This window comes from Kryptolebias marmoratus, linkage group LG15 (assembly GCF_001649575.2).
Source record: "Kryptolebias marmoratus isolate JLee-2015 linkage group LG15, ASM164957v2, whole genome shotgun sequence".
Lineage (NCBI taxonomy): Eukaryota > Metazoa > Chordata > Actinopteri > Cyprinodontiformes > Rivulidae > Kryptolebias > Kryptolebias marmoratus.
In genome coordinates, this window is record NC_051444.1 from 25,566,535 (window position 1) to 25,593,467 (window position 26,933).

The 26,933-nt window shown below is 35.6% G+C and overlaps 1 protein-coding gene across 1 annotated transcript; it reads left to right on the forward strand.

Moving 5' to 3' along the window:
• The first annotated feature begins 1,494 nt into the window (after positions 1–1,494).
• lingo1b (leucine rich repeat and Ig domain containing 1b) lies at positions 1,495–26,005 on the forward strand. Its single transcript, XM_017414247.3, has 2 exons — positions 1,495–2,018; positions 17,298–26,005. The coding sequence occupies exons 1-2, from the start codon at positions 2,007–2,009 to the stop codon at positions 19,155–19,157; spliced, it is 1,872 nt and encodes a 623-aa protein (XP_017269736.1). The 5' UTR covers positions 1,495–2,006; the 3' UTR covers positions 19,158–26,005.
• Positions 26,006–26,933: the final 928 nt, after the last annotated feature.

A 26,933-nucleotide genomic window follows, 5' to 3' on the forward strand; every position in this document is an offset into this window, starting at 1 on the left:
AGGGGGAGCACTTGTATCTTAATTAGAAAAAAGGCACACTCATACTTTTTAAATCTCTTGGGAAGAAATCCAGTGTCTAAATACAGATCGCAACTTAAGGAGTTCCTGCAAGGAGATGAAAATTCATAGCACCATTGGATGTAAATGCAGTGTCATGAATCAGTTGTTCAATCTTTTTTTAAGTGGTCTTAGTGGGTACCGTACCATTCAAGACATAAAAAAATTGAGATGTAATTCCCCCGCCTCCGTGTCTGATGGTTTTTATCCTCAAACGTCATCCAAATTTCTTCAGCACTACCTTTCATCTAGTTTTATTTCTTGCTTGGGGCATAACTCATTGCCTTTAGATTAGCTTGTAGTAGGTAAAATGAGCCATAAATTTATTTTATGTTGTATTGCTGCACTGTGCGTCGCCTTTTTCAACTGTCTTAATAACTCTCTTCCTTCTGTATGTTTTATTGTTCAGCAGAGATGTGCCACCTCTGGCTGTCTTTTGCTCTGTGTTCTGCTGTTTGTCTAATAGATTTATTTCAAAAGAGGAATGGAGCTTCCTGCGCCGAATAGGAACTGTAACTTCTCAAAAACTTGTCAAATTTTAAAACATTTTAATTGGGTATCAAATATGCAAGCAAATGTTCTCCTGTAACAATTTGCATTTACAGCAACTTTTAATCTTTCTCTCTCTCTCTGTATATATATATATATATATATATATATATATATATACATATATCAGTACAATAATGAGCAAATTTGAATGATTCAGTCTCATAACCAAGAGCACTATGGGGATGTGACGAAGATGATCCCCAGGTTATTGCATTCTTCTTACTGTGGAATAACCTTGCACACCAGACTGGTTCGTTACACTGAGGGTTTTTGTTACATATCATTTAGTGGCCAGGAGCCCTTAATGTCCACCTCTACAAAATCATCTACCTTCTAATCTCCTCTAAACACTTGCTGACGATGGAGCCTCCTTGGTACTGCCGGCGTCGGTGTGCCAGCCCCATAGGCCCATTAGCACTGTTAAGCCAAGGCTTTTATCCCCAAACTTCACTCCTCACAGCAAAGGTGAGTTTGTCTGATTATTGCCTCACTATGCAGCGGGGGTGTTTATAATCCGAAACTCTGGCAACAAATCTTCTAAACAGAAAAGGCAATTCATCCCCAGTTGCAAATCATTAGCTTTTAAGCTTTTCATACTGCAGCAAATCAAATGCATTTGAATGTACTCCNAGTCAGTGCATTTTTCATGCACTAATGTTCTCTTTCAAATTAGATGTTGGAAACCTTGTAAATATCCAGACCTGTGAAAAAAGTCAGATTCTGTGTGTGGACAATCCTGAGTACCCTTTTAGAAAAAAGACATGGAAACACCTTTTTGAATATAGCTGATAGACTTTTTTATTTTATTTTATTTATTTTTTATTTATTTCCTCATTGTTTCCTTTCATCTTTAGCCTCCTGTTCTTTATACCACTATTCCCCTATCCTGTAGCATCATGAATCCAAGTTAAGCAGAACATTCTAAGCTGTCTTACGTAGGGAAAGTACAGTGAAGAAATGTCCAAAAAAGATGCTGCCAGGGCAATGAGAGAACATTTCTCTCCATCTCTTTTCAACTCCCATCGCTGCCTGTGCTCTGTGCCTCTCAGTCTCCCAGTGCACTGCAGCTCCTCCCTCCACCTCTCATCAGCTGCCCCTCCCTCTTCTTCTCTTTCTCTGCTAGGTGCAGCATGTATGTGAGCGTGTGTGAGCCAGCAGAGCCGCCTGTGTGTTTACATGTCAGCCTATCAGTGCGGCCGGATTTAGCGCATCTGGAGAGGACGAAGGCATTTCTCAAATGCCCCGCTCAAACAAGGGATTCTCATCTCTGCGTCTATTCCTCCTCTTACCCATCCTAATCTAGCCTGCCCTGAAATCCTGCATCCCTGACTCCATGCTTTCGGAGGCATTTTGAATTTCCTTGGCAACATGGAGCTGCCTGAATTAGAATTCTCTGCATGACAGTCCTGGTAAGTACTCTGTCTCTATGGTGGGCTTTGAGCACTGAGTCACTGGATCAGATTTATTATGGTGCAGTGATGGGGCCAAAGAATCGCCAAGGACCAAATTGCTGTCAGGGATAAAATTGTTTACCTTAAGACAAATGAAGGTGATGTGAAGAAGGAGAATTATCCTCAGATGAGAGCTCTGGATCTTTATTTGTGCTTTGTCATCCAGATGGGTTTCATTTTGCTGTTCTGCTCCACAATCTGGGTTTATACTGAGGGACCATGGAGAAATGATGTGTGCATGTGATCTGAATGTACAGTATATAGGTTAGACAATTTTTTGTTGTTGTTGTTTTCATGGTGTCTAAATAAATACTTGTGAACTGCAAGTATATTTTGTGTTTGTATGAATCTGTAACAAAACCTCTGTGTCCTTACCTTTTTTTGTCCCACATAAAGGTGCAAAGCGGAGCACAGTAGTATCCCTTTTATGTTTTCTCTTAAGTATTTTGCCGGTGTGGTTTGTTGGTGCTTCCTAATCTGCTCATTAACATTCAGGTTCCTTCAAAGGGAATAAACTCATCAAGACTGACACACATTCACAGCATGCATTTATTGCTGGCCATTTCCTGTGGCAAGGAGGGATGCTATTGCAGATGTTTGATTTGCCACAGGTTAGATTGATTGATGGCTGTAAGGTTGATGGCGAGGGTGGGCATGGGGGATGGGGGTGACTTTGTTTGATTATTTATGGAGGCCAAATGAACAATATCTCAAAGCTTTATTTTTATTGCCTGCTCATAATCATGGCTGATACACTCCAGCAGGCAAACAGCTACGAGGGGACTGCTTTTTAACAGTGCAGCAACAACCACTGCATCCAAAGACCCCCAACAGTCTCAGAGGAAAAGCTTTGCTCTCCAAATCCAGGCTTTATGAACTACACAGAGCTAATAATCAGGATACACTAGTCATGCTATGATGGATGTCTGGAATCTGTTTCTTAGGTTATTATTTATGCATGTCAGTGCGTCTGTACATCTCTCGCTTCAAAGTAATCAAAAGTAATATGAACTGAAATCAGCAATCCGTGGTATGACTTGAATTTCCAATCACACCTGGTGAACATCGGAGTTATTGAAAGTGTCATTGTTACTGGGCAAACTGCTTTTCAGACTCCTACTTTGCAATCATTTTTGCAATGTGCATTACATATTGTCAGTATCAGTTTGTTTGTCTTTGGCTGAGTTGAATGCAAGTGTTTCACTCTGTATGGCTGTGAATGCAATATTAGCAAAAGCTACCAGTTGCACAGCATGATTTAATTTAGGCTTAGGAAGACATTACATCTCACCATATATTTCAGATAACCTGTCTTTGATTTATGCAAAACAAAATGTGTCTTGCATGTTTAAGCATTATCATTTGAATTTCACTGCTGTAAGTTTTTAGGAACATTTTACCACACCAATATTAAACATTACCAATTGATGCAATTTGCACAACAACATAAATATATATAATTTTTTGACCAGTTCCTCTTTGATCCTTACCACCACAATAGTTGCCTGTTAAGCTGGAAAATTCCACTTTATGTTCACCCACTTTTTCCCCATGTACTATTGGATGTAAGGATAGGCAGTATGCCAAATTAATTTGGTCTTTTTAAAATTTGTTCTGCAGAACACAAGATGTGCAAAATCTGAATAAATGTTTGCTCTGCTGTCTCACAAGCTACCAGCTCGAACAGAAGCTCTAGCAATAAGACAGATCCCTGGAGTCATGGTAACATCAGCTGTTAATTTGGGAGCACCTTTGCTTGTCGGTTCTGCTAGTCAAACAGACTTGATTAATAGCAAGCGGGACAAATAACATCAAAATAAAGCCACAAAAAGACCATTAATTTCATTGCAAAGTCTCATGTGCATTGTATGCAGAAAGAATTTTGAAATGAATAGAAACAACATGTCAAATCTCTGCAATAAAAGCTTTGTGACTCTTGTAAAATTAGAATTCAGTTAAGACTTGTTAAAAAAAATACATAAAAAAGCTATTTAGTATGAGTAATAATAAAGTACTTTTTTGAGTAATATAGACAACAGAGGCCACTGAACAAGCTGATAACTGTGGGTTTACTGGTGTTGCGTTTAAACTGAAAAACAACTTACCTGTGCAGCATTAAACTCCAGTTAAAAAGCAGAAAAACGAAACAAAACACCAAGTATAATGTTGTGAGCTGCAAAGCCAAGACAACAAACAAAATCCCCCCAAACTACAAAGGATGGGACTTGCAGTTAGAGGTGGCTTTTCTGTGAGATAACGTCTATTATATATCCTCACATACAAGCCGTCATCTGAGCAGTAATACATATTATAATATTATATATATATCAAGGCTTTATTACGATAGCTCTGATGTTTAAATGAAAAAAAATAGTTCAACATCAATGCTGCATAATATATATATATATATATATATATATATATATATATATATATATATATATATATATANTAAACCCCTTGTGTTGAAACAGACTATGTTTAAAAGTTGAATTACTCTAAAAAGTGATTTCAATATTCTATATTACAAAAAAAACTAATAGAGATGTCACTTTTTTTAATTAATTTAACGATTTTCCCCAAAAATATGCAACAAATGCCAGTCTGAAAATAAAACCAAGCTTTTGTTTTTTGCAATATTCTATACTGACTGTATTTTATAAATCTCTTTTCACTTTAACATCATTAGTTTAGCTGCTAAGCCAAATGACACAGCATTGTTGTTGGAGCAACTTGATGTGAAGCCAAGTGATAAAAGGATACCCCATTAACTTCAAGAGGGCATTGGTTAGATTTTCTGCAAAAGGGTACAAGTCAAAGTCATTACAATAAAACACTGAACACTATTAAAAGCCTATAGTTACAAAAATTTTACATAATTAACTGCAGTCATTAGTATGGTATTGCATTCCAGCTGGGATTTTAGGACTTTTACAGTTCTATCCACAAGTCAACTATTTGAATTAGATGTTATTAGGAGTTGATTTATATGATGTTTATTTCTTCATGATCATCATATTAAAATAACACTATTTTATTTTCTAAATGTTGAATAGCAGTAACATCAGAACTCCCCTTATTGTAAACTAACCCATGGAAAATCAGGACCAATTGGTCTCTGCTTCCGTGGTCCTAACTGTGATTCATGCTAACATGTTTAAAACCACATGCAAAATAAATAAATAAATAAAGGAACAATGTGGACCAACCAAACAAAAAACCATCTTTCCATCCCTGTTTTTCCAGAAATCTGGAGCCTATCTCCAGCAGTCATTAGGTGAGAGGCGGGGTACACCCTGGACAGGTCGCCTGTCCATCACAGGACCACATAGAGACAATCAACCATTCACACTCTCATTCACACATAGTGACAATTTAGAAATCCATGTTTTTGGTCCGTGGGAGGAAACCAGACTACTCTGAGCAAACCCACACATGCACACATGCACAGGGATAACATGCAATCTCGACACAGAAAAACCCCAGCTGGGTTGTGAACCTGCAACTTTCTTGCTACGAAAAGGGGAAAGCTCTAACCACTGCTCCACCTATGTAATAATTTAGGAAATAATATGGTGTCTTTTAGACCCTGTATGAGTTTTTCTTTTCTCAAAGTCAGTCTAAATGCATTTTATAAGAGCATTATGAAAAACATAAATTTGTTCTTGCAGTCATGTCTTCTTAAAACACAATGCTGAATTCACAATATTCACCATTTTGTTTACTGGTCCGATTTTGTCAGCTTTGTTCCCCAGGAAGCACACATTCTTCCCTGTCAATCACGTTTTGCACCTGTCTTCATCTGTGACATCTCCTTGTCAACCTATTTCAAGCATTACTCAGAACGGGGAACACTCAATCAGCTGCACCCACAAATTAACCACTTTCTTGTTGTCATGGCTACACATCGTAACAGATGTTAAAAGGTGGTAGAAGTTCAAGCAGAAATCATTTCAGCTGCAAAGCATCCAGACTTGTGAAGGTATCATTTTTGACAAAGACAAATTTTAGAGACAGCAACAGAATTGCCATGAGTGTGGTGCCATTATACAAGTTTGGGTTAAATTGGGACCAGGGCTCTCTAAACCTCAGCTTTGACGCATATGCTTTGTCATCCCTGTATGCTTAACTTTGCATATTTTTGACAATACATACTTGAACACTTTTCCTAAGCTTAGAAGCAAAGCCACACTTTTTCCGTGGCTGTCGTCAAACGCTATTAAGACTCCGCTACTTTGCTCCGGTCCTGCCACCCGCTGTTTTCAAGTATGTCATCTTCTCTTCAAGTTAAGAACTCACATCGCAAGTTATGTAAATCAAGTTACATTGAACTGAGTAGTAAATGAGAAAAATAAATAAATAAATGACATACATTTATGACATTTAGTTACATTAACACATAAAACATGTTCACCGTTCTGTACACGTTCAAAAGATTTTCACTACAAAGAACACTTAAACAGAGAACGCTGCACATTAAGGACAAATTCACTAATTGGCTGGTGAATCATTAGTAACTAAATATACTGTAACGTAACACTAAACATTTGGAGCCTCTTTCTTCTTTTAATTGTTAAATTAAGCTAATTGCTGAGCTAAATTTCAACACAAAAATGTATGTTTGCATGAAATTTGACAGCACTGTCAAAACACTGCTGTTGGCTTGCCTCTCAATAAAAGTACACTTTATGTAATTGTTGATTAATAAGATTCCTTGTGTTTCTATTTCAACGTGAACAACAAACAGTATTTCTCAGAAATGAGAAATGTGCTTGCTTTACATTTTAAGGCTCAGTGTCATGTAGAAAAAAAGAAAAGCAAAAAAAAAAACAAGCTGAGTAAAGATAAGGTGGACATAATTTCACTGATGTCTTTTTGAAATGTTCCGTTTTTAAGAGTCTTCAAGGTTGCAAGGTCCTGATTGAAATGTTTGTGAAAATCTGAAATGATCTTTGCAGCCTGTAAAACTTGAAATTTAACAAGAAATAGCTCTGTTTTCGTTTCGAGCAACAATACAGTACAGCCTTAGCATCGGTTCTGCTACAGAGAACCAATGCTGTTTTAACAGCAGATACTATTACAGAGAAAGAGTCGGATAAGGATGAACTTTTCACACTGTCAAGTGTTTTTAGAAAAACTGATAGGTGTGCAGACCCCAGGGATGTGTCACCTATTTTATTTATCGTTTGTCAGATGATGTCAGTCAGATTTCGTTCTTGTGCACACTGAGGCCCTGATCAGACCTTGCACTAACATCCATTTTGTATGATTCGACTGCAGGTGGTCAGCTCTGATTGAGATTGTTCACATCTGGCAGTTAAATGCATATCACAAAACAACTGGATGCACTTGTAATAGTTGGGATTATTGACATCCAGCTGTTGCAGTTGGAAGTCAGTTACCTGCGCTGTATGCTGATCCACATGCAGCTATGTCACACATTGAGTTGTCAGCTGAGTAACCTGGTCTGGTGATGTTTCTGTAAAAATGACAATATACTCAGATATCTAGACTATATTGACCTCCGCCAGAACGGTACATGTTTCTGTAGAGTTAGTTTGTTTTTTGTTTGTCTGTGCACAAGATTAGTCAAAAAGTAAAGAACAGATTTTAATGAAATTTTCGGGAAATGTTGAGGTTGTCACACATAACAAATGATTACATTTTGGTGGTGATTGGGATCACAATCTGAATCCTATAATATTTTAAGACCCTATGGCTTAGGTGGAGGTTTGTGCTCTCCGAGTGCTTCTAGTTATTATTATTATTGTTGTGTGATTTAACACAGCACATTATAGCTTACAGAGACCACAGCGAGTCCAATCGGCTGCAAAAAATAATCAGAACAGACATCAGACTATAGAAAACTCATCATGCCGTGTACTTCAATCCACTATACAAACCTGACAAAATGGACACTTTTATTGAGAGGGATTCTAACAGTTTATGGAAACATTTAGTCAAAGAACAAAGCAAAGAAAGAAAAACAACTGTTGGAAACTTATATATATATATATATATATATATATATATATATATATATGTTGTTGTTGTTGTTTCTTCCCATAGAGGAGCTGTCATAAAAAATAATGTGAGTTGTATTGGTTGCAATATAATGTAAGTTTTTTGTTTTTCTTTTTTGTCTGAAACAATACATTGGAACAGGACAGGAAAAATATTGTCACTCACTTAATCTGCCAGTGGCCATAATGTTATGGCTAGTTTGTGCATATGAAATATATTTACTTGAGAAAAAAAATGTCAACATGGAGAAATATAAAGCCAATTACATGGACAAATTCTTCCAGTGAGATACAGTGCACAGAGCTGTATAATTCAGTATGTACCATTCCAAACAAAACAAACAAGCAGACACAAGAAAAGTGGTGCAGACATTCATTTCTTCAGAGTGCTTTGTTCCATAAGGCTGCCTTATGCCTAATACTTTGTCTTGCTGTAGTTTACATAATAAGGAAAAAAATAGCCAATTTTCACACTGTAAATTGGAGATCATCAAAGTTCAAGATAACTAAAGTGAAATGGGGAATGTGACAAAACATCTACTGGCAGGGGCTGGAAACCTGAATATTTGTGGGAAAGTTAAAGGAGACAAAAGGTGTGAAGACAGAAATAACAGCACCATAAACAGAAGCTATGTGTAATATGAATAACTACATTTTTTGCAAGTTTGACTGTAAGGAACATGTTACAGGATGAACATTGCCAGTTTCATCAGAATCTTCTACAACTTTATTTTTTCCTCATGCTTTATGTTGGGTTCTAATTATAGCTCATTTTATTTACAGCTACAAACAGGGCACTTCTGCACGTAACAGTTCATTTGTGATGTCCCAGAAAAATGGGTGAACTAGCCAGAAAACATCTAGAATGTTACTATTAGAGCATTTTGTGTAATAAGAAGCACTTTGTGTATAGATGCCACTACAAAATGGGTAACATTAAAAGGAATGGTGGAAGTGATTATAGTGAAGACTCCCAGACTATGTGTTTGTACAGTGTCTGCAGGATGGAGAGGTGACAGTCGGAGGCAGAGCTGTCACATGATACTCAAATTTGCGTTCTACAAATGTATTCAGAAGGTCACAGTCCTGCTGCTCTGCAGCAGCCTTCCTCATTTAAATTTAATAACAACAGCTTTATGCAAAATATGAGACAGTGAGAGGCTACAATAGTAGGATGGAGAACTGTGGGTGCCTCATCTTTGTGCGCCTGGGTGGCTTTTAACTCAAAGCAGCATGGCTTGCAATTACAGGATCTGGAACTGATCACAGTGAAAATTTTGCAATCTTGTTATTAATCTACTCATTTCATTTCTCTGCTTGGCTGATATGTATCTGAATCTGAGTCAGTTTCTACACTTTCTTTTGCTGTTCTCTAAGTTTGGCCATTAGTTGTTTTCTATCTTTGTTAACATCCTGTATTTCATAGTTGCATTTTGTTCTTATAGTTTTTTGTTCCATGTTTCCTTTTATTGTTACTGGACCATGTAACACAACGTTTGCATGTAACAAAATTAACTAATGTGTCTAACTAATACATATACTAAAAGTACTTTTTAAAACATATATTTTATACCTTAAGAGCTTACCCAAAGACAAACAAATAAAGGCCACTTGGGGGAAAGATTTTTTTTTTCTTAGAACAAACTAAACCAATCAATGAACCAAGCAGAAACAAACTAAGTGGGACAGAACTGCTCTGTCAAGAGGTTACTGCTGTGTTACAGAAAAAACTATTATTATGCAGTGCATTTAACTAATAAGCTAAAAGCACATTTAAAGTTGAAAGTCAGAAAAAAAAATGTTAGGTCCTTGGATAGTGTCTGTTTTTTTCAAGAAAACAGGTACATTATATTAATAATAACCCTCTTTCAAAACATTTTATTTATTTATTTAACCAGGTAGATCTCAGTTGTGCTAAGAATGGCAGCAGCACACTAACATTTCAAAACATAAAAACCACAATTATCACAGCACACTTTTAAAACATCATAATAAATAGTAGGAATAAAAGAAGAAAACAAGCTAGGTATAATACAACCAGAAAACTAAGAACTGCCAAATCAGTTAAAATATTTACAAACAAATGCCTCATTAAAAATAATAATAATAAAAATAAGAATGGCCTTAAAAACATTTGAAGAGACCAGCTCCCTTTACTTCAAGTTTTTCTGCAGCTGATTCCAGCAGGAGCAAACTGAAAGGATCTTTTTGGGCCATAATCTGTGCGAACATTAGGTACAGCTAATATAATTAAATCATCAGAGTGCAGAGAATGACCTCCTGAGGACTTCTTAACAATATATGAAATTAGATGAAAGGAAACTAAACCCAAGATGCTTTTGTAAATAAAATTATGACAATTACATAATCTGCGGGTGGATAAAGGTGTCCATCCAACGCATGCATACAGAACACAGTGGTGAGTAAGGACTCCAAGGCTGATAATGAAACATAAGGCCTCATGAAATACAGAGACCAACATATACAACCAGTGGGAAGATGTGTGCATATAAATCATGTCTCCATAGTCTAGGATGGACAAAAAATGTGGCAGCAACAAGACAACAAGACAAGACAAGCCTCAAAAGATAAACAGGATCGGATTCTGAAACAAAAACCCAAATTTAGCTTAAACCTTTTCACCAGCTGTTTGATATGATAAAGCCAACAATACAGGGTAAAACAGTTCAGACGTAATGTTATCGCTAAACTAAACAGGATACACCCTCTCATAAAGACATATCTGCCGCCGTCTTGGATTTCTTGGTATTAGAACATGTAGGGGTCCAATACCTTGACTTAAATCAATTTCCCTTCCTGAATCAGACATGCAGGTGCCTATAATCTGAATGAAATACAACTTTAAAAAGTCAAATAATTTTAATCATCTAGCACAAGGACATTTTGTATATTGACTTTTTTGCCTAAGCAACTACCAAAGTTTTTTTGTTTGTTTTTTTTTTAACTATAAAACAAATCAGACTGAAATCCTGCTGAATGTTTGCGTCAGCTGGTCTGAAGTGTGCAGAAAACAAAGACCCAGGTAACTCACGTCCTCCTTCCATACATGCTATATTTCTCCTATTCCATCTCTGTATGTACTTCTCCAGTTTAACATGACACCTAAATACAATTGCCTTTGTGCTGTAAAGCAAGAAAGTGCACAATAAATTAAACCAAATCAACTTTAAACTCAAAACTGTACTGGGGAAGTAAATAAATAAAGCTGTGAAGTTTGTTTGCTACAAGCGCATTTATCATCAAACATAACAGATGATGCATTCCTTTGGAGAAACCAAGGTTAATATATAAAAAAAGCAATTTGAATAATATTTCTTAAATGAAATAAATAAATAGATAAAAATCAGTCTCACTGAATCAGAAAACATGTCAGCCACTCCAACTTCAATTGTAAACATTAGTCAGTGCTTATTGTCTAAGCCATTAGACTAAAATAAAAAAGAAATAAAGAAAAACATGAAAAACTTTCAAAATCTCTTTTTGTGGCATCTATAAAAAGCTGTAAAAAGCAAATAAGAAATAAAACTGTTTAGCATGGCATTTAGTCCATTCTTTTCAATTTCACCCATGGTGAGTGGAGGATAATGTGTTTTTTTTTTGTAAATTTCAGTTTATCCTCCTTGACTTTCAGAATGAATGGGTGTTAATAACTAAATGAACCTCCATTATAGTATTATACTGAACAAAAAAAATCTGCGTTTAAGAGGCAACACGTGTAGAAGGGAAGCTGCATGGACTGCGTGTGAGATCAGTGGATTTACTAGTCATTCAAATTCAAATAGACCTTTTCCAAAGGAATATTTAAATAAATAAATAAAAATCTAACAACACTAATTTAGTATACTCGTACTGGCAAGTCTATTGTTGCTTATCTAATGTTGCTTATTGTTGTTTTGATAATGCAATACAATGTATATAATTATTTACAGTGAAGAAAATCTTTAAGCGTGTGCTTATGTGCAAATATCCAAAAACAATAAACAATAACTTCCCGTAATACATCTACCCACAGTAGTAGTTATGATGAGAAACATATAAGACACACCCAGCATCCGCACCCCCACTCCAACCCCAACCCCCAAAAAAGAAAAACAGAAAAAAAAGTATTTTGTTTGATCATCTGAGAGTTCATTCATTATAATTTTGGATATTCTTGAGACAAATGGGAGCAAGGGATTCAAGGGGCTTCAAGAAATGAGTTGACTGGTGGTGTGTGTGGAAAGAGACATGCTGAACTGATGCCTATGTATCAGTCCATGACACAACAAACAGTTTAAGGGATAAAAAGAAAAGAAAAACAAACAAACAAACAAAAAAAAACTTTTAGTTTTGCAATACTGAAGATCAGACACAATTAGGTAGGTTTCGTCCTCTGACCACACAGGAGGTGCAGCACTTTGATGTGGAATCCAACTCTTTTCTGTCCAGCAGCTCAAGAGATCAGCATGTAAGACTGATCCAATTATTACTTACTCGCTATTGGTAAGCCTTCCTTTGTGGTGCCTTTGGACAAAACATCGGACCTAAGGAGGTGTGAGCACTGTCTGCAACCCAAACATGCTGCAACCCCTGCAACAATAAAGCATTAAGAATTCATTTTTAAAAACATTTTAGAAGAAACCATTACATCTAGTGCTGTGTTCACTGTTAAAAGCCTTTTACTTATTGATTTGGTGTATAACAATGTATTTTATGAGTGACAACAACACTGAGATCTACAAGAATTTAGAATAAACTAAATGTCACTCCTGAAAGCCAATAAACTGAGGCTAATCTCCATCACTGCTAGCAATAATGCCTGATTGTTGAAGAAATGCTTTGTCAATTAGAGTCAAAGGCTTTCTAAAATGGACAAAGAAAATGTAAAATCATTTTTTTCTCTCACAGCTCTTAGCTTATATTTATTTAGCATCAATTCACAAGAAAAGTAATCTCATGGTGCTAAACAAAAAACTAAACAAGCCCATTTTAAACCTAATTTTACGGCAAGACAAATACGTTTTGTGTCTCTTTATATCTCAGAGACCATTCATCTTCAGTGTGACTTATCAAGCAGTATGAATACTAAGGCTTTATCTGTATATATCTGAATGTGTTAAAAAAAGGGCTAGATGCCTTATCACATATCATCCTTGGCTTTTGTTTATCATATTGCTTAAATATGTTTTGACAAATTACAGCAAAATAAAATTCTAATATGTATTAAACTGGGATACTGGTTTGTCTAAACTCTAAACCAACATTCATTTTTTTACCACTTCATTATAATGCATTATGTTGTTCAGTAGCAAATAACTTTGATAATGAACAAAATTGTGAAGTTTGCTGTGCAGAACTAAAAAAGTTTTGGATCTCGTTGGGATTTTTAATAATGACTTCCTTGTGCTTTAGCTTTAGGATAGGCTATGAAGCAACACTGTAAGGGTTTACTTTCATTATGGAGACATGCAAACCAAAGCAGGCAGGTAAACACTTTAATTATGACATTTGAAAAATGTCTTCACAAAGTAGCTTCTTTACATTTGCCAATCTCTCACAGTAATCACTATAATTATCCTAACTCCTTTCCCCACCACCTATCTCATTCTAAAACAAGCACAGATATGGCACCTCCAATGCAACACAGAAGAAAATAAAATAAAATAACAAGTGTTTGCACTTTTGGTTTTGAGCCCAGAAGGAAGGAGTATACTTCTGATGAAAGAGAAAGTTTGAGGGTTTAATGACCCATGAAGATGTTTCTAAATCTCAGCAGGGGCAGCTCCTAAATGCTAAACTATTTTGTTCTCTCTAAGCATTTAACTTTGATATGGCAAATCATTTGTCCGTGCACGTTTCTTTTAGATTTACAGAAGTTGTAACCTCTAAACATAGACGTCAACACAGAAGTGGTTCCCAAGACATGTTTCATTTGTGGCTATTATTTACGCTACATAGAACAATTTTGAGCTCATCAAGGATTTTTTTTTTTAGAATATATTTAAAAAAAAAACAAAAAACCCCAGCAGAACACATCCCAAGATAAATTTCTAGTTTTATGAAAGCTTGCCCTTCTTACATCAAGGTTCTTTAGCTTTTTTTTTTACCTTTCCATGGCTGAATAAATTTTATCACCAAAATACAAATATACCACTGGGATCACTATAACTATTTTTTACATGTTTGCTCTTTTTATTTTTCAGCTGTGCCTTCATTTGTTTTTCATCCTTGTCACTATTCTTGTATTTAATATCTTGTATTTCCCTTGTATTACCATTATACTAATACTGGCTTAATTGCTGTGGAGTTGTAACAAAAGATGAGCGCTAGTAGACATAATTTCACAAATACTAATACAAAAAATGGCTTCAGTAGGTTAGTTAGCGATATTACTGTCAGCATCAAATACCGCAAGATTGACTGAAAGGCAAAGGATGTGTTAGATACAGTATGAACTGTTTTAGAGATGATAGAATGATTTAATGATTAATTAAAGACAGTGACCTTCATTTGAGTTGATGCAATAGGGGTGTAAAGACAAAGAGGTGACAAATCTGTTGGGTAAATTATACATTTTGCTATAACAATTTGGTTGTTTTGCACTTATTTTTCATAAACAATTATTTTCCCTCCAGCAGAAAGGGATTAATAATCTTTACAGATGCTTTGACTCTTTTTAAATGCAAATTTCATATTAGCCCACCCAATATTATGCTACATAACAAAAGGTATATAATAACTAAAAATAGTTGAAAGGCATGTATGTACTGAGTCAGAAAGCTCATTTATCTATATGCTGCTTGAGACATCCAGTGACTTACGAAGTGCACATCTTTTTCTCAGTTTCACCTGTATGAAGCCAGACAGAAGTGTGCAGCCAGTCAGGGGAACAAGAGTCTGATGTTGAGCACAAATATTCTTCTAAGAGAGAACTGTGACAGGGTGAGAGGTCTACAGAAACAACACAAGCAGTCATAAAAGGACATATGAGAAAATGCTTGTCCACCCATAGTGATGCCCTGCACAATACTATCAAAAACAGAATGGGGTCAGCAATATTATCTCTCCAAAGAATAAAGTCAGAATGGGGACAAACAAGACAGTGAAGTAGATAAAAAAGGAAGTTCTTTCAAAGACAACTTTTAAATTTGAAAAATAAGAACTGTATTGTAGTTGATGGGTTCTTATCAGCTGCAGTAGTTGGAATTATTGGTAATAAAAGAAAAAAAACATTTGTCAAACCATTTCATCTTTGAAGAAATGGTTTGACATTGTACATGTAAATATGTAGCAGATCTGAGTGGATGTGATCCTTTATGTTATCTGTGTAGAGACAGGAGAGACATTCTTATTCCAAAGGATAAGTTTTGCATCTGTAGAGACACAAAGTTGGAACTGCAAAGACTGATATCTTAGAGAGTCACATGTTTACTAAATTCACCATCATCTTCTCCTGGCAAAAGGTTGTGTTTCCCTTGGATAACTACATAATTTGCAACTATCTTTTTGGGAAATTTGTACAGTTGCCAGCCTTGTACTTTTTTTTTTTTCTTGGAAGCTAGGCTATAAAAGAAAGAAAGAGAGAAACAAAAAAATTTAAAAAACTGAGATGAGTTTCACCTCTAGTTGTGCATATACTTGTTTGATGATGTAGCACAAAAACATATCTATTGCAAGATAAATTCTGGATTTCAAAAATTTAAAGGAAAGCGATAAAGCATTAGCATCTGAGTAAGTATATGTGCAATATAAGGCTGCAATGTACTCATACTGTATGCACGTAGTAATCATGTTCAATATTCTGGTAAAAAGAAAGAAAAATAAATAAATCTGGTTCTAATGAAACTGTAGCTGTGGGTCAGTTATCTACTTACATTTTTAATGTTTTAGGTGCTTAAATGCACAGAAGGTTAGTCAACATGTCTGGGTTTTTTATCCAGATATTTAACAAATGGTGTTTTATTAGATAGATATATGTAGAAAGTCACACTTACCTTTGTTCTGTCAATATTCTTTATACATAATGTCATCATGGTCATATAGATTCTCAGTCATCCAGGAAATGGTAAATCCAAATAAGGGTAAAAAACAAAAATAACTGCACTTCTGTTTTGTAGCTGAATACATTTTGTTTCTCATCCAAGGAGCTTTCTCAATTAAAAAATGGATGAGAAGCAAACCATTTTCATCTACAGAACAGAAGTCCTGTTGTTTTTGTTTTCTACCCTTTTTTGGATATTGTCACTATATAATTTTGTCGCTAAGAATCAAACATTGTTTTGTTAGGTATAACAAATTACCAACATACTATGTGATAATAAGGAATTCAGTGTCTCCTTTACCTCTTTCACTTCTGTCTATATTGTAAAATGCATGTTTTAATTATTTATTTTGTTTGGCTTTAGTTTACTGTTCACAACCAACAGGTTCCTGTTCTAATGATATTATTACTTTTTTTTCAGTGTGCCATGAGATGGCAGTCTTTATTATTAATACAGCAAAGTATATACGAAAATCATGACAATTGATGTATCTACAGTAATTGGCAAATGAAACAATAAAAAAATAAGCCATGACATTTTTGACTGGCAATAAAAATGGTTTGTACAAGCAGATTGTGTCAGTAGAATTGACGGTAATTGTATTCAAACCACCCAGCAGTCAGCAGTGAAGCAGGATGGCTACATTGTGTGACCAAACCCTTTCATTGATTGGCTGATTCTATTATTTGTGAGGAAATTTGCTGGAATGAAATTATATGCAGAGAGAGTGGGGGAATTCAGCATGCATCTTCAAAAAGGTGTGCAGATAAAAGAAAAATAGGATTTTCACACTCACTTATTTGTTCATTTACCCTTTTGAAAATGCATTATCATCTAAAAGGTTATACTGAAATGTCTGTATATTTAGGAAGAAACCAAAATCTGATTTTGAAAAGGTATTTTTTGACAGATTATTTTAAAATGTGTTATTAATAACAAGATGTTTTTAAAAACATATAATTTATATAAAAGAAAAGAAAACAACAACAACAACAACAAAAAACAAAATCATGAAACAGTGTGTTTGTTTCAGTGCAACATACCATAGCACTTTTGATGCAACACACTGTATGCATTTGAATGACCACTTGTCTTCCTATTTGTCTACTCAAATTTTATTTTCCTTGAATTCATAGAAAATCAAAATCCTGTATTTTTCCATGTCTCCACAGGTAAGCAGTAGGATGGTGTCCGGGGAGGCAGGAGGGCACAGATACTTGGTGGTATGCTGGCAGCCCATTCTGATCCTGATGCTGGGCACCGTCCTTTCAGGCTCCACCACTGGCTGCCCTTCAAAATGTGACTGCAATGCCCAAGAGCGTTCAGTTGTGTGCCATCGACGACGACTGGCAGCCCTTCCTGAGGGCATCCCCACTGAGACAAGACTGTTAGACCTCAGCAAAAACCGTTTGAAGACTCTGGGGCCTGAAGAGTTCATTAATTACCCTCAGCTGGAGGAGCTGCAGCTCAACGAAAACACTATTTCATCCATCGAGCCTGGGGCTTTTGGCAACCTGATGAACCTTCGAACTCTAGGCTTGCGCAACAACCAGCTCAAGCTTATTCAGCTAGGGGTGTTTACAGGCTTGACCAACCTCACACAGCTGGATATAAGTGAGAACAAAATTGTCATTTTGCTTGATTATATGTTCCAAGAGCTGTACAACCTGAGGGCTTTAGAAGTTGGTGACAATGACCTAGTCTTCATCTCACCTCGATCATTTCACGGTCTCAGCAACCTTGAAAGCCTCAATATAGAGGGATACAAACTGGCCTCGGTTCCCACTGATGCCCTTAGCCATCTTCATAACCTGTTGTCACTTCGATTGCGCTATCTGAACGTCACTGTCATAAGGGATTACTCCTTTAAAAGGTTGTATCGACTAAGAGCACTGGAAATTTCTCATATGTCTGCCCTAGAAACCATGACACCAAAATGCTTGTTTGGACTCAACCTCACATTGTTGTCCATCACAAACTGTAATCTCACTGTCATCCCCTACGAAGCCATCAGTCACCTCAGATATCTTCGATTTTTAAATCTCTCCTTCAATCCCATTCTTACTGTGGAAGGGAACCAGTTATTCAATCTACAGAAGCTTCAGGCTTTCCATTTAGCTGGTGGGAGACTGGTTGCCATTGAACATTACTCTTTCAGAGGACTCACCCATCTTCGTATTCTTAATGTTTCAAGCAATAGCTTGAGCACCCTTGAGGAATCTGTCTTTCACTCAGTGGGAAATCTGGAGACCCTGGCTTTGTATGGCAACCCATTGGCGTGCGACTGTCGCTTACTGTGGGTCTTCCGTCGGCGATGGAGGCTCAACTTTAACAAACAGCAACCCATTTGTGCTTCACCTGAGGTTGTACGAGGAAAAGAGTTCAAAGATTTTTCAGACATACTCCCTCCTGACTACTTCACCTGCCAGAAATCAAAGATTGTGGATTACAAGGTACAAGAAAGCCATGTAGATGAAGGAACTACAGTTTATTTTTCCTGCCAAGCAGAAGGTAATCCAGCTCCAGTGATAATGTGGTTTTCCCCTAAGAAGGAATACATAACTACAAAGACTATGGGGTCAAGACTTTCTGTGTGTAGTGATGGTACTCTGGAGGTGCGCTATTCTCAGATCCAGGACAATGGCACCTACGTGTGCATTGCCAGTAATGCAGCAGGCAATGACACTAAATCTGCTCACCTTTTTGTGCATAGCTACTCTCCCAATTGGCCCCACCAGCCAAACAAGACCTTTGCTTTCATTTCCAACCAGCCAAGTGATGAAGGTGCTAATGTGACTCGGGCAACAGTTCCATTTCCATTTGATGTAAAAACCCTTATTGTTGCAACTACCATGGGATTTATCTCTTTTCTTGGAGTGGTCCTCTTTTGTCTTGTCATATTATTCCTCTGGAGTAGAGGGAAAGACAATACCAAGTCAAGTATTGAGGTTGAATATGTGCCACGTAAAGAGGAAACAGAGGAGGCCAGTCCAACTGAAGCACCTGTACAATTCAACATGAAAATCATGTGAACCCCAGAAGGAACTTATGTAAGATTACAAACTGCAATTGGGAGGCCTAATATCCTTGTCTAAAACATGTAATCAGTTTATGAGTGATAGCACAGCAGCAAGTGCATTTTGAAACTATACCCTTGATATTTTTTACTTAAGGGACTAAATCTTTCAAAGCAAATGTTTAACATTGGTTCAGAATTCTATATGTGTATGTATTGTACAGTATGTTAACATGCACTCAACAACCAGAATAGTGTATGGAACCAAATACTGGTCGCATATGAATAAAGCACATTGCAGTACATGATGAAAGGGTTACTTTTGATACAAATTTAAAGTTTTTTTTTTATTTTTTTGTTTGTTTGTTTGTTTTGTTTTAATTTTTTTAATTTTCTTCTTATTTTTTTTTGATGGATGAAGCTCATGGATCTTTTCTTGACTGGAATACAGAGATCAAAGGTTTTTTTTTTTGTTTTGTTTTGTTTTTGTTTTTTGTTTCCTAAATAAATAAATGACAAGTATGACATGAGTAGTATTGCATTTAGGTAAATTAATAAAAAAACGTGACCATGTTTATTTTATTTTTTTTGCTAAATGATTCACATTCAAGGAAAGGTAATACAAAAGGAAAATAGTTCATAAAGGTTATATAAGAAATAACAGAATGTTCAGAGTGGTGTAATATCAGATCTTGAAAAAAACTTGCATCTCCTTTGTAAAATTTATACAAAAGAGTTAGTGAGCAGTGGCCTTTCTGCTATTTTCCAGTATCAATAAAATGTGTGATAATTTTCTTTTTCTTTACTCTCTGGTAGTGGTGTCTTGAGGAATTTAAAAACTTTAAATATAAGCCTGTTTTTCTGAAAGTTGCCACAGGCAGTCATTTGTCACCTTAACTTCAAACTCACTGTATCCATAAGTTGATAGCTGGACTAAATCCCTAACTGGGTTATGGGAAAATTTGAAGTGTGCATGTTCTCACACTGCATATTAAAAAAAGCCAGTTTCTGTTCTTTTCAACCAGCAAAAGTTTGTCATTAAATGTATTTTAAATGTTGCAATATACTTTTTTTCTGTATTTTAATCTTCCATGTACATTACGCTATGACCCAATAGTAATGCTTTTGATAGCTGTGGATTTTGAGCATATTGCAATCCAAAGAGCAAATTAAATATTCAGTAAAAATGTTTTTGATGTAACTAAACTGAAAGAGAGTGTTACTGCTTGTCACAGTGCAATAACAACACCCTTAAAATAATTTAGGCAAAACTTTACAATTTATAAAACATTTACATGACTGATTTTCATTAACCTATCAGACAGTTGAATAAGTTTGGAAGCTTCTCAAAATCATGAAATTATAATGTAACAATATATCTCAAAAGTGGTGACAATAGTTACTTGTGGCCTTAACCATTTTTAAATTTTCCTCTGAGCAATACTCCATATTTATATGTCAAAAAGGGAGTTTTAAGCCGAATAAGGATTTTATGTTGTCCAAATATTTTACAGTTAAGGTCTGCTCTCAAGAAGGGTTTCTCTACTCTTACTTATATTTGTCTGAAATAGATGGGCAACTGGAAATTTGAATTAAATAAAGAATATGTATGCTAGGGGGTATTTATTTTATGCCAAGGGAATAGAGATTAACAATCTCTTGAGCTGAATTAATTTACACTGAACTAATTGCTTTACATGGGAGGCACACAGTGAAGCTAACTTTAAAATGCCATCTTTTTTTATATATACTTTCATCACTTGAACATTCACTTTCCATATATATATATATATATATATATATACACATGGTGGAATAATGTTGGACTATTGTATTCTAACCATATGGTTCAAACTAACTCTCTTTAAGCCACCTATTTCATTCTTCAGTTGCCCTGCAACTTAATGCTAAAGCTTAATACTAGCAATGTTATGGTTCACAACCCTGCATTATTAAGAAAAACGAGTGATTTATCCTCATTGATTCTGAATTAGTTAAAGAACATCATTTCACTAAATATTGATTGAAATAGTTAGTAATGGAGTTAATAATCAGATACAAAAATGTTTCTTGGGATTTTTTTTTTTGGTTTCAGACTCTACTGTGTGATTAAACATTTTACGGTTCAAATTAACCCAGGAACATCATTCCTGTTCCTCAGAAACGAACATAACAGGAGGGTTAAACAAGGTTTGTAGCTAGAATATGAAAAGCTAGCACAATGAATTTAAGTTCCATGCTGTTTGGTTATGTTTATTATAACTCAAGTAATCAGAGACATCAGATGGTAAAAACAAACAAACACAAAATAATCATCATGAGAAATGTGCAGTTTATATTTTTAGCCGAAGCACTGTTTGAGGCATAAAACTAAGTTTTGAAAAAACTGTGTGTTGCACTCCTAGTTAGTCAGCAAAGAGCCTAATAAATAATGCACATCACTGGGAAGTAACAGTTTATGGCATGAGGTATAATAGTTATAGCAACACCATGTCAAGTTGTAAAGGTATCTGTTGGATCAAACATCACAGAATCAACAAAGTCCAAAAATGTAATTAATTTGTTTGCAGGCAAATTTGTAAAAAAAACATTAAAATTTTAATTGCATTAAATAAAAGTGTTAATATTTAGGAGAGCTCAACGATAATGCTCACCCACCTGCCCAGGGCTACTGAACTCTTGTATCTGGGCAACTTGTCTGATTTGGTAAGTAAAAACAAATATGATACTTTCATATATATTTTGGGACCGAAAGCTGTGTTGCTGCCCACCAGCCATCTGTGATGCTTTGTGCTGAGTCTGTCACTGATCACAAACTGATTCTTGAATACTTGTGAACCTAATAAGAGCCTTTTTGTTTTTATGGTGGGGGATTTATATTCTCAAAGACAACTCGAGTAGGAATTAAATAGCTAGATTGCTCTGGGTTTAAAGTCTTTCTAGAACCACCTAAGTTTGGCCACACAAAGAAATAAAAGTTATACAGTAGGGGAGGCTGGCAATTAAAAAAACACTGTGTGACATTGAAGCAAAACAGGTAGGCAATTCCTCCAACTTTTCTACAGTGGTCAAAACACTATACAAGAATAATACAACTATTTTAGTTAACAGGATTAAAAGAATAAAAGGGATTCAGCATGCCAGAATCAAGCTGTATAAACCCAGATGCATGCTGACCAATGGTTCCAATGTGATATGAATTGAAAATGTCAAACTCATGAATGTTTTTACAATTTTAATATAACACAGCAATGGAAAAGAACAACGGCATACAGCATGCAATGTTGATGTTGGTATAAAACTTTAATGTATAACATTTAAGTAATTAGTATTGATTCATTGGCATTAGGTTTTATACAAATGTTTTTATTAGGCAACTATCAGGGAACCCCAATAGCATTGTTTCCTTAGAGTATGAAGCTCTCTGATCCAAACCTCTACAGCAAATATCTCTCATAAGTAAAACTGGAAATCAATTCCAGTGTGATACTCCATCATGATGTTGTTTTCTTGTTGTCTTGCTGATATCTACATTTAAAAAAGACACTGGTTTTATGCATTGTTTTTATTTCACCTTTGATAAACCAAAAGCTAAATGGTTTATCTGCTATGGCTGAGGAAATTTTAATTCCATATCTGCTCTCTATTGTGGCTGCATCAGAGGTGTAATAGACACTGGAAGGCTTCCAGTCGCTACACTGTACTAGGAGGAGGAGAAAATTTTATTTATGCTTCAATTTCATGCAAGACAAACTTGCAGGCCACACTTTATAAAATTACAACTGCACACTGGTTTATAAAAAGACACAAGCAGTAAACAGCCAGATATCACTGAACCAAGTAATCACTAAAACTTTCAAATCGATTTTCTAATGATTCCAAGGTAGGGGAGGCAGATATAGGAATAGATTGTTTTATTTAGTGCCAGTGATGAACAACCTGTTGGTAGCACAGTTATGGAAAAACTGGTTTGAGGCAGTGTAGGTTTTGTAGCAATAGCTTTATAAAAATATAGAAGAAATAAACCTCATTTTGATCAAAATGATTTACTGTTAGTGACCTTGGAAGCCAATTATCTAATATTGTGGTCAATCAATGAAAAACAAGTGTTGTGATAATTTTTACTATAGATTGTAGGAGAGAAAATTAGGAATATTAAAAAGCTAAAAAAATAACCTAAAGCAGATAAATTGAAAGCAATCCACTAATAGTTAATAGTTCTTGAGAAGTTGCACTTTGAACCAGGAACATTCCAATCAAGAATTTATGTCCCTGATACTGTTCCTAGCCATTTCAAGTTAAGTATTTGCCAATACAGAGTCTCAATCCAATGTTTTCATGTTTTTACAGCCCATATTTGCAGACTACACAAGTACATAAAAGTTATTAAAATCAATACCACAGAAAGCTCTGACATTTCAGTCGCTCTAAGGTGCATTGGAGACCTCTGTTCATGTTATTTCTCAGGTTGTTGGTTATTCCTTAATCAACAAGGAAAAAATGCCATGTAATTATGATTTTCATTTCCACATAACACACCATCTTAAAATATGAATTAAAAAGAATTAATCTTTGTGCATCTGTCACAACGCATTTTTGATTAAATGAGGAATCTATTCAGTGTGCCAAGCAGTGACATTGTGCAAACGTCCAAACTCCAAATGTCTATTGTAATGCTAATACTGATCACATCTGATAACATATCTAGCAGGTCATGGCAAATTATTTATACAGCTCAGGGAGTGCTGTGTTGGGTATGTAGTGTCAGAAAGGGAAGGACGTGCTGTGGCTCAAACAGCTCCAACACCCGACACAGCGATGGGTTGGTCATCCTGAGCAAAAAATCCAGTCACTGGTTCTGTTATTTCTTTTGCCTCATTGCTGTTACATGGAAATGTGTCTCATATCTTTAGAATTAGAAGAGTTAGCTGGGTGAACCCAGTGTGCTCAGCTGAGTGTTTGAATCTTAACTGTCTAATCAAATTGGTGGGGAATACGCAAACTGCAAACTTTGCAAGTGGTTACAGGTCTGCTCTCATCCATACTGCAATCATGTTGGCACATAACATCTTAATGTTTTACAACAGCTGTTTTATGAGGGCCGGATTACAATGTGACTGAAGTAAAACCATAGACAGAAGACCAACAACAGATTGGGAGCAGAGTGTGGTCAGCAACCCTGATACCAATTAATGGAAATTGTCTTGTTCAGGATGCTGATTCAGTACTTGAGATTAGATATCCTTAGTTATAACAGTTTAAGAAGCTGGAAAAAATGTATCCAGCAGTTAACATAATACATAAGTGGCCAGCATGGATGGATCGGAAGAGAGATAAATGCATTTTTTTCCACTTTTTAATCCCTCATTCAGATGATTCAGTCAAACCATGCATAAGAAATAGGACCAATGCGGCAAAACCTATAGTGATAGAAAATGTGTACATATACAATGTAGATGAATAATTTGAGCCACTATATAATTAAAAAAACTGTCATCATGCATATTGCCCTTTGCCCTAAGTGGCTTTACTCACACATCACATACTAATGTTGTTAGATATGTTGTTAGTATAGACTGTAGAGTCATCAGTTGACAATTTTCTTACCACTTCATTTATACAACTCAAAATACCTAAATATATGTGATTCTCAAAGTACCGGTATGTCAGATCAACAGCATAGCTCAGATCCAACACAAAACAAGCCTTACAAAGAAGTACAAAAATGTTAGGAACACTTACAACCTCTGGTGAAAATGATGGAACTATCACTCTTGGAGAATTTTCTTCGAATAGTTTAATTTTATATATATAATTATTACAACCATCTGGCATTATGAAACAATAAAAAACAAAGATTTCTAATTGTTTGTAGTTAGTCACAGTTGCTTTCTTTAGATCAAGTAGAAGGAAAAAAGATGGAATCACTCAATACTGAGGAAAGGAAACAAAAAAAGAAAACATGGAAACATGAGAAAACACTGTCACATTTGTACTTTGTTCCACCACCTCTGGTGTTTCTAACAGCTTGAACAATCTGAAACATGGACCTAACTAATGACAAACAGTACTCTTCATTAGTCTGTCTCCAACTGTTTCTTATTTTTGTCGTCACATCAGCTTTACAGGTTGGAGTCTTGTCACTGACCATTTTCTGTAATTTCCACCAGAGATTTTCAACTGGATTGAGATCCAGACTGTTTGCAGGTCATGCCACTGACATAAAATGTCTTTCTTGAGGAACAGTTTTCATGTCCTTTGCCCATTGCTAGGATGCATTATCAGCTTGAAAAATGAAGCCATCATCAAACATTCTTTCAGCTGATGGAATAAGAAAAGTGTCTAAAACTACAATGTACACTTTGGCATTTATTGAAGACGAAATGACCGTCGTCTGACATGACACTTCATCCAGTCACCCACAGTCCATGATCCCTTTTCTTTAGCTTACTGTCACCTTGTTCCTTTCTTTTTGGGTGTTAATGGTGGCTTTCGTTTGGCTTTTCTGTATGTAAATTCCACTTCTTTCAGGCGATTTCTTTCAGTTTGGTCACAAACATTGACTCCAGTTTCCGCCCACTTGTTTCTCATTTGTTTTCTTCTGCATTTTCTGTTTTCAAGACATTTTGTTTTATGTTTTCTATCTTCCCTGGTCTACCAGTCTGCTTCCTTTTTACAACCTTCCCATTTTGTTGTATTTGGTCCAGATGTTAGACACAGCTGACTGGGAACAACCATTATCTTCTGCAACATTTTGTGATGATTTACCTTTGTAAAAAAGTTTCATAATCCTCTCCTTTTTTCAACTGACGTCTCTCATGTTGGAGCCATGATTGATGACAATCCACTTTGTGCAGCAGCTCTTTAAGGTGTGAGCTTTTTTTTAAGTGAAGCCTGTTTAGCATATTTAATCTGATGCAGGTGTTTGTTGCAGAACTGCAAATTACAGAGTGGTTCCATTTTTTTCCCTAAAATTTTCTTTTCCCCTCTACTTGATCTAAAAAAAGCAATTGTGACTGACTGCGACAGTTATATTTATTAATTTTTAAACTGTTTTTAATGCCAGAAGATTAGTGTTTTGGAAAAAATTATAGTTTTGTGGTATGTCTGTGATTTTTTTATTTTTATACAAAATTAAACAATTGAAAGAACATCCTCCAAGAGGCTTGTATGTCATTTATCATAGCCCCTACGTCAGTTGGTTTAATACAGACCTATATAGTCCTATCTTAAATCTGCAGCATGTACATCTTTTCATCACCATCCGAGCCTATTTCTCATTTAGTACACTGGCTGGTGCCTCAGCAACATTCTGAAAAGATTATAATGATAAGGCCTTCCAGCTCACTTTTATCACACGTATCTCAAGACAAGGACATGGACAATGAAAAAAAAAAACACTCATGCACTCTTCATGCATTGTGCTTTTCTCTTACTCAAGATTTGGGATAGTGAAGAAGATCAAGGGTGAAAACAAAAGGAATGGAACATTTGTCATGCAACACAGAAAAAAATGAGAATAACCCACTGGAGATAGATTAATATAACTAAATGAGGAAATAGGTTATGATAAAAGGTATTTGATAAGAAACAAAACAAAAGAAAAAAATAAATAAAACAACCAACACTGTAATCTAACAAAAAAAAATAGCTGTCTGTAAAGGATAACAAAAAATGAGAGCAATATGAATAAGACAAGTGGGATTATATTAAGGCTGTTCAAATGTTTGAAAGTGGGATAGAAACCCTGAAGAAGAATACTCATCTGTGCTAAATGTCATTTTGTTGCAGT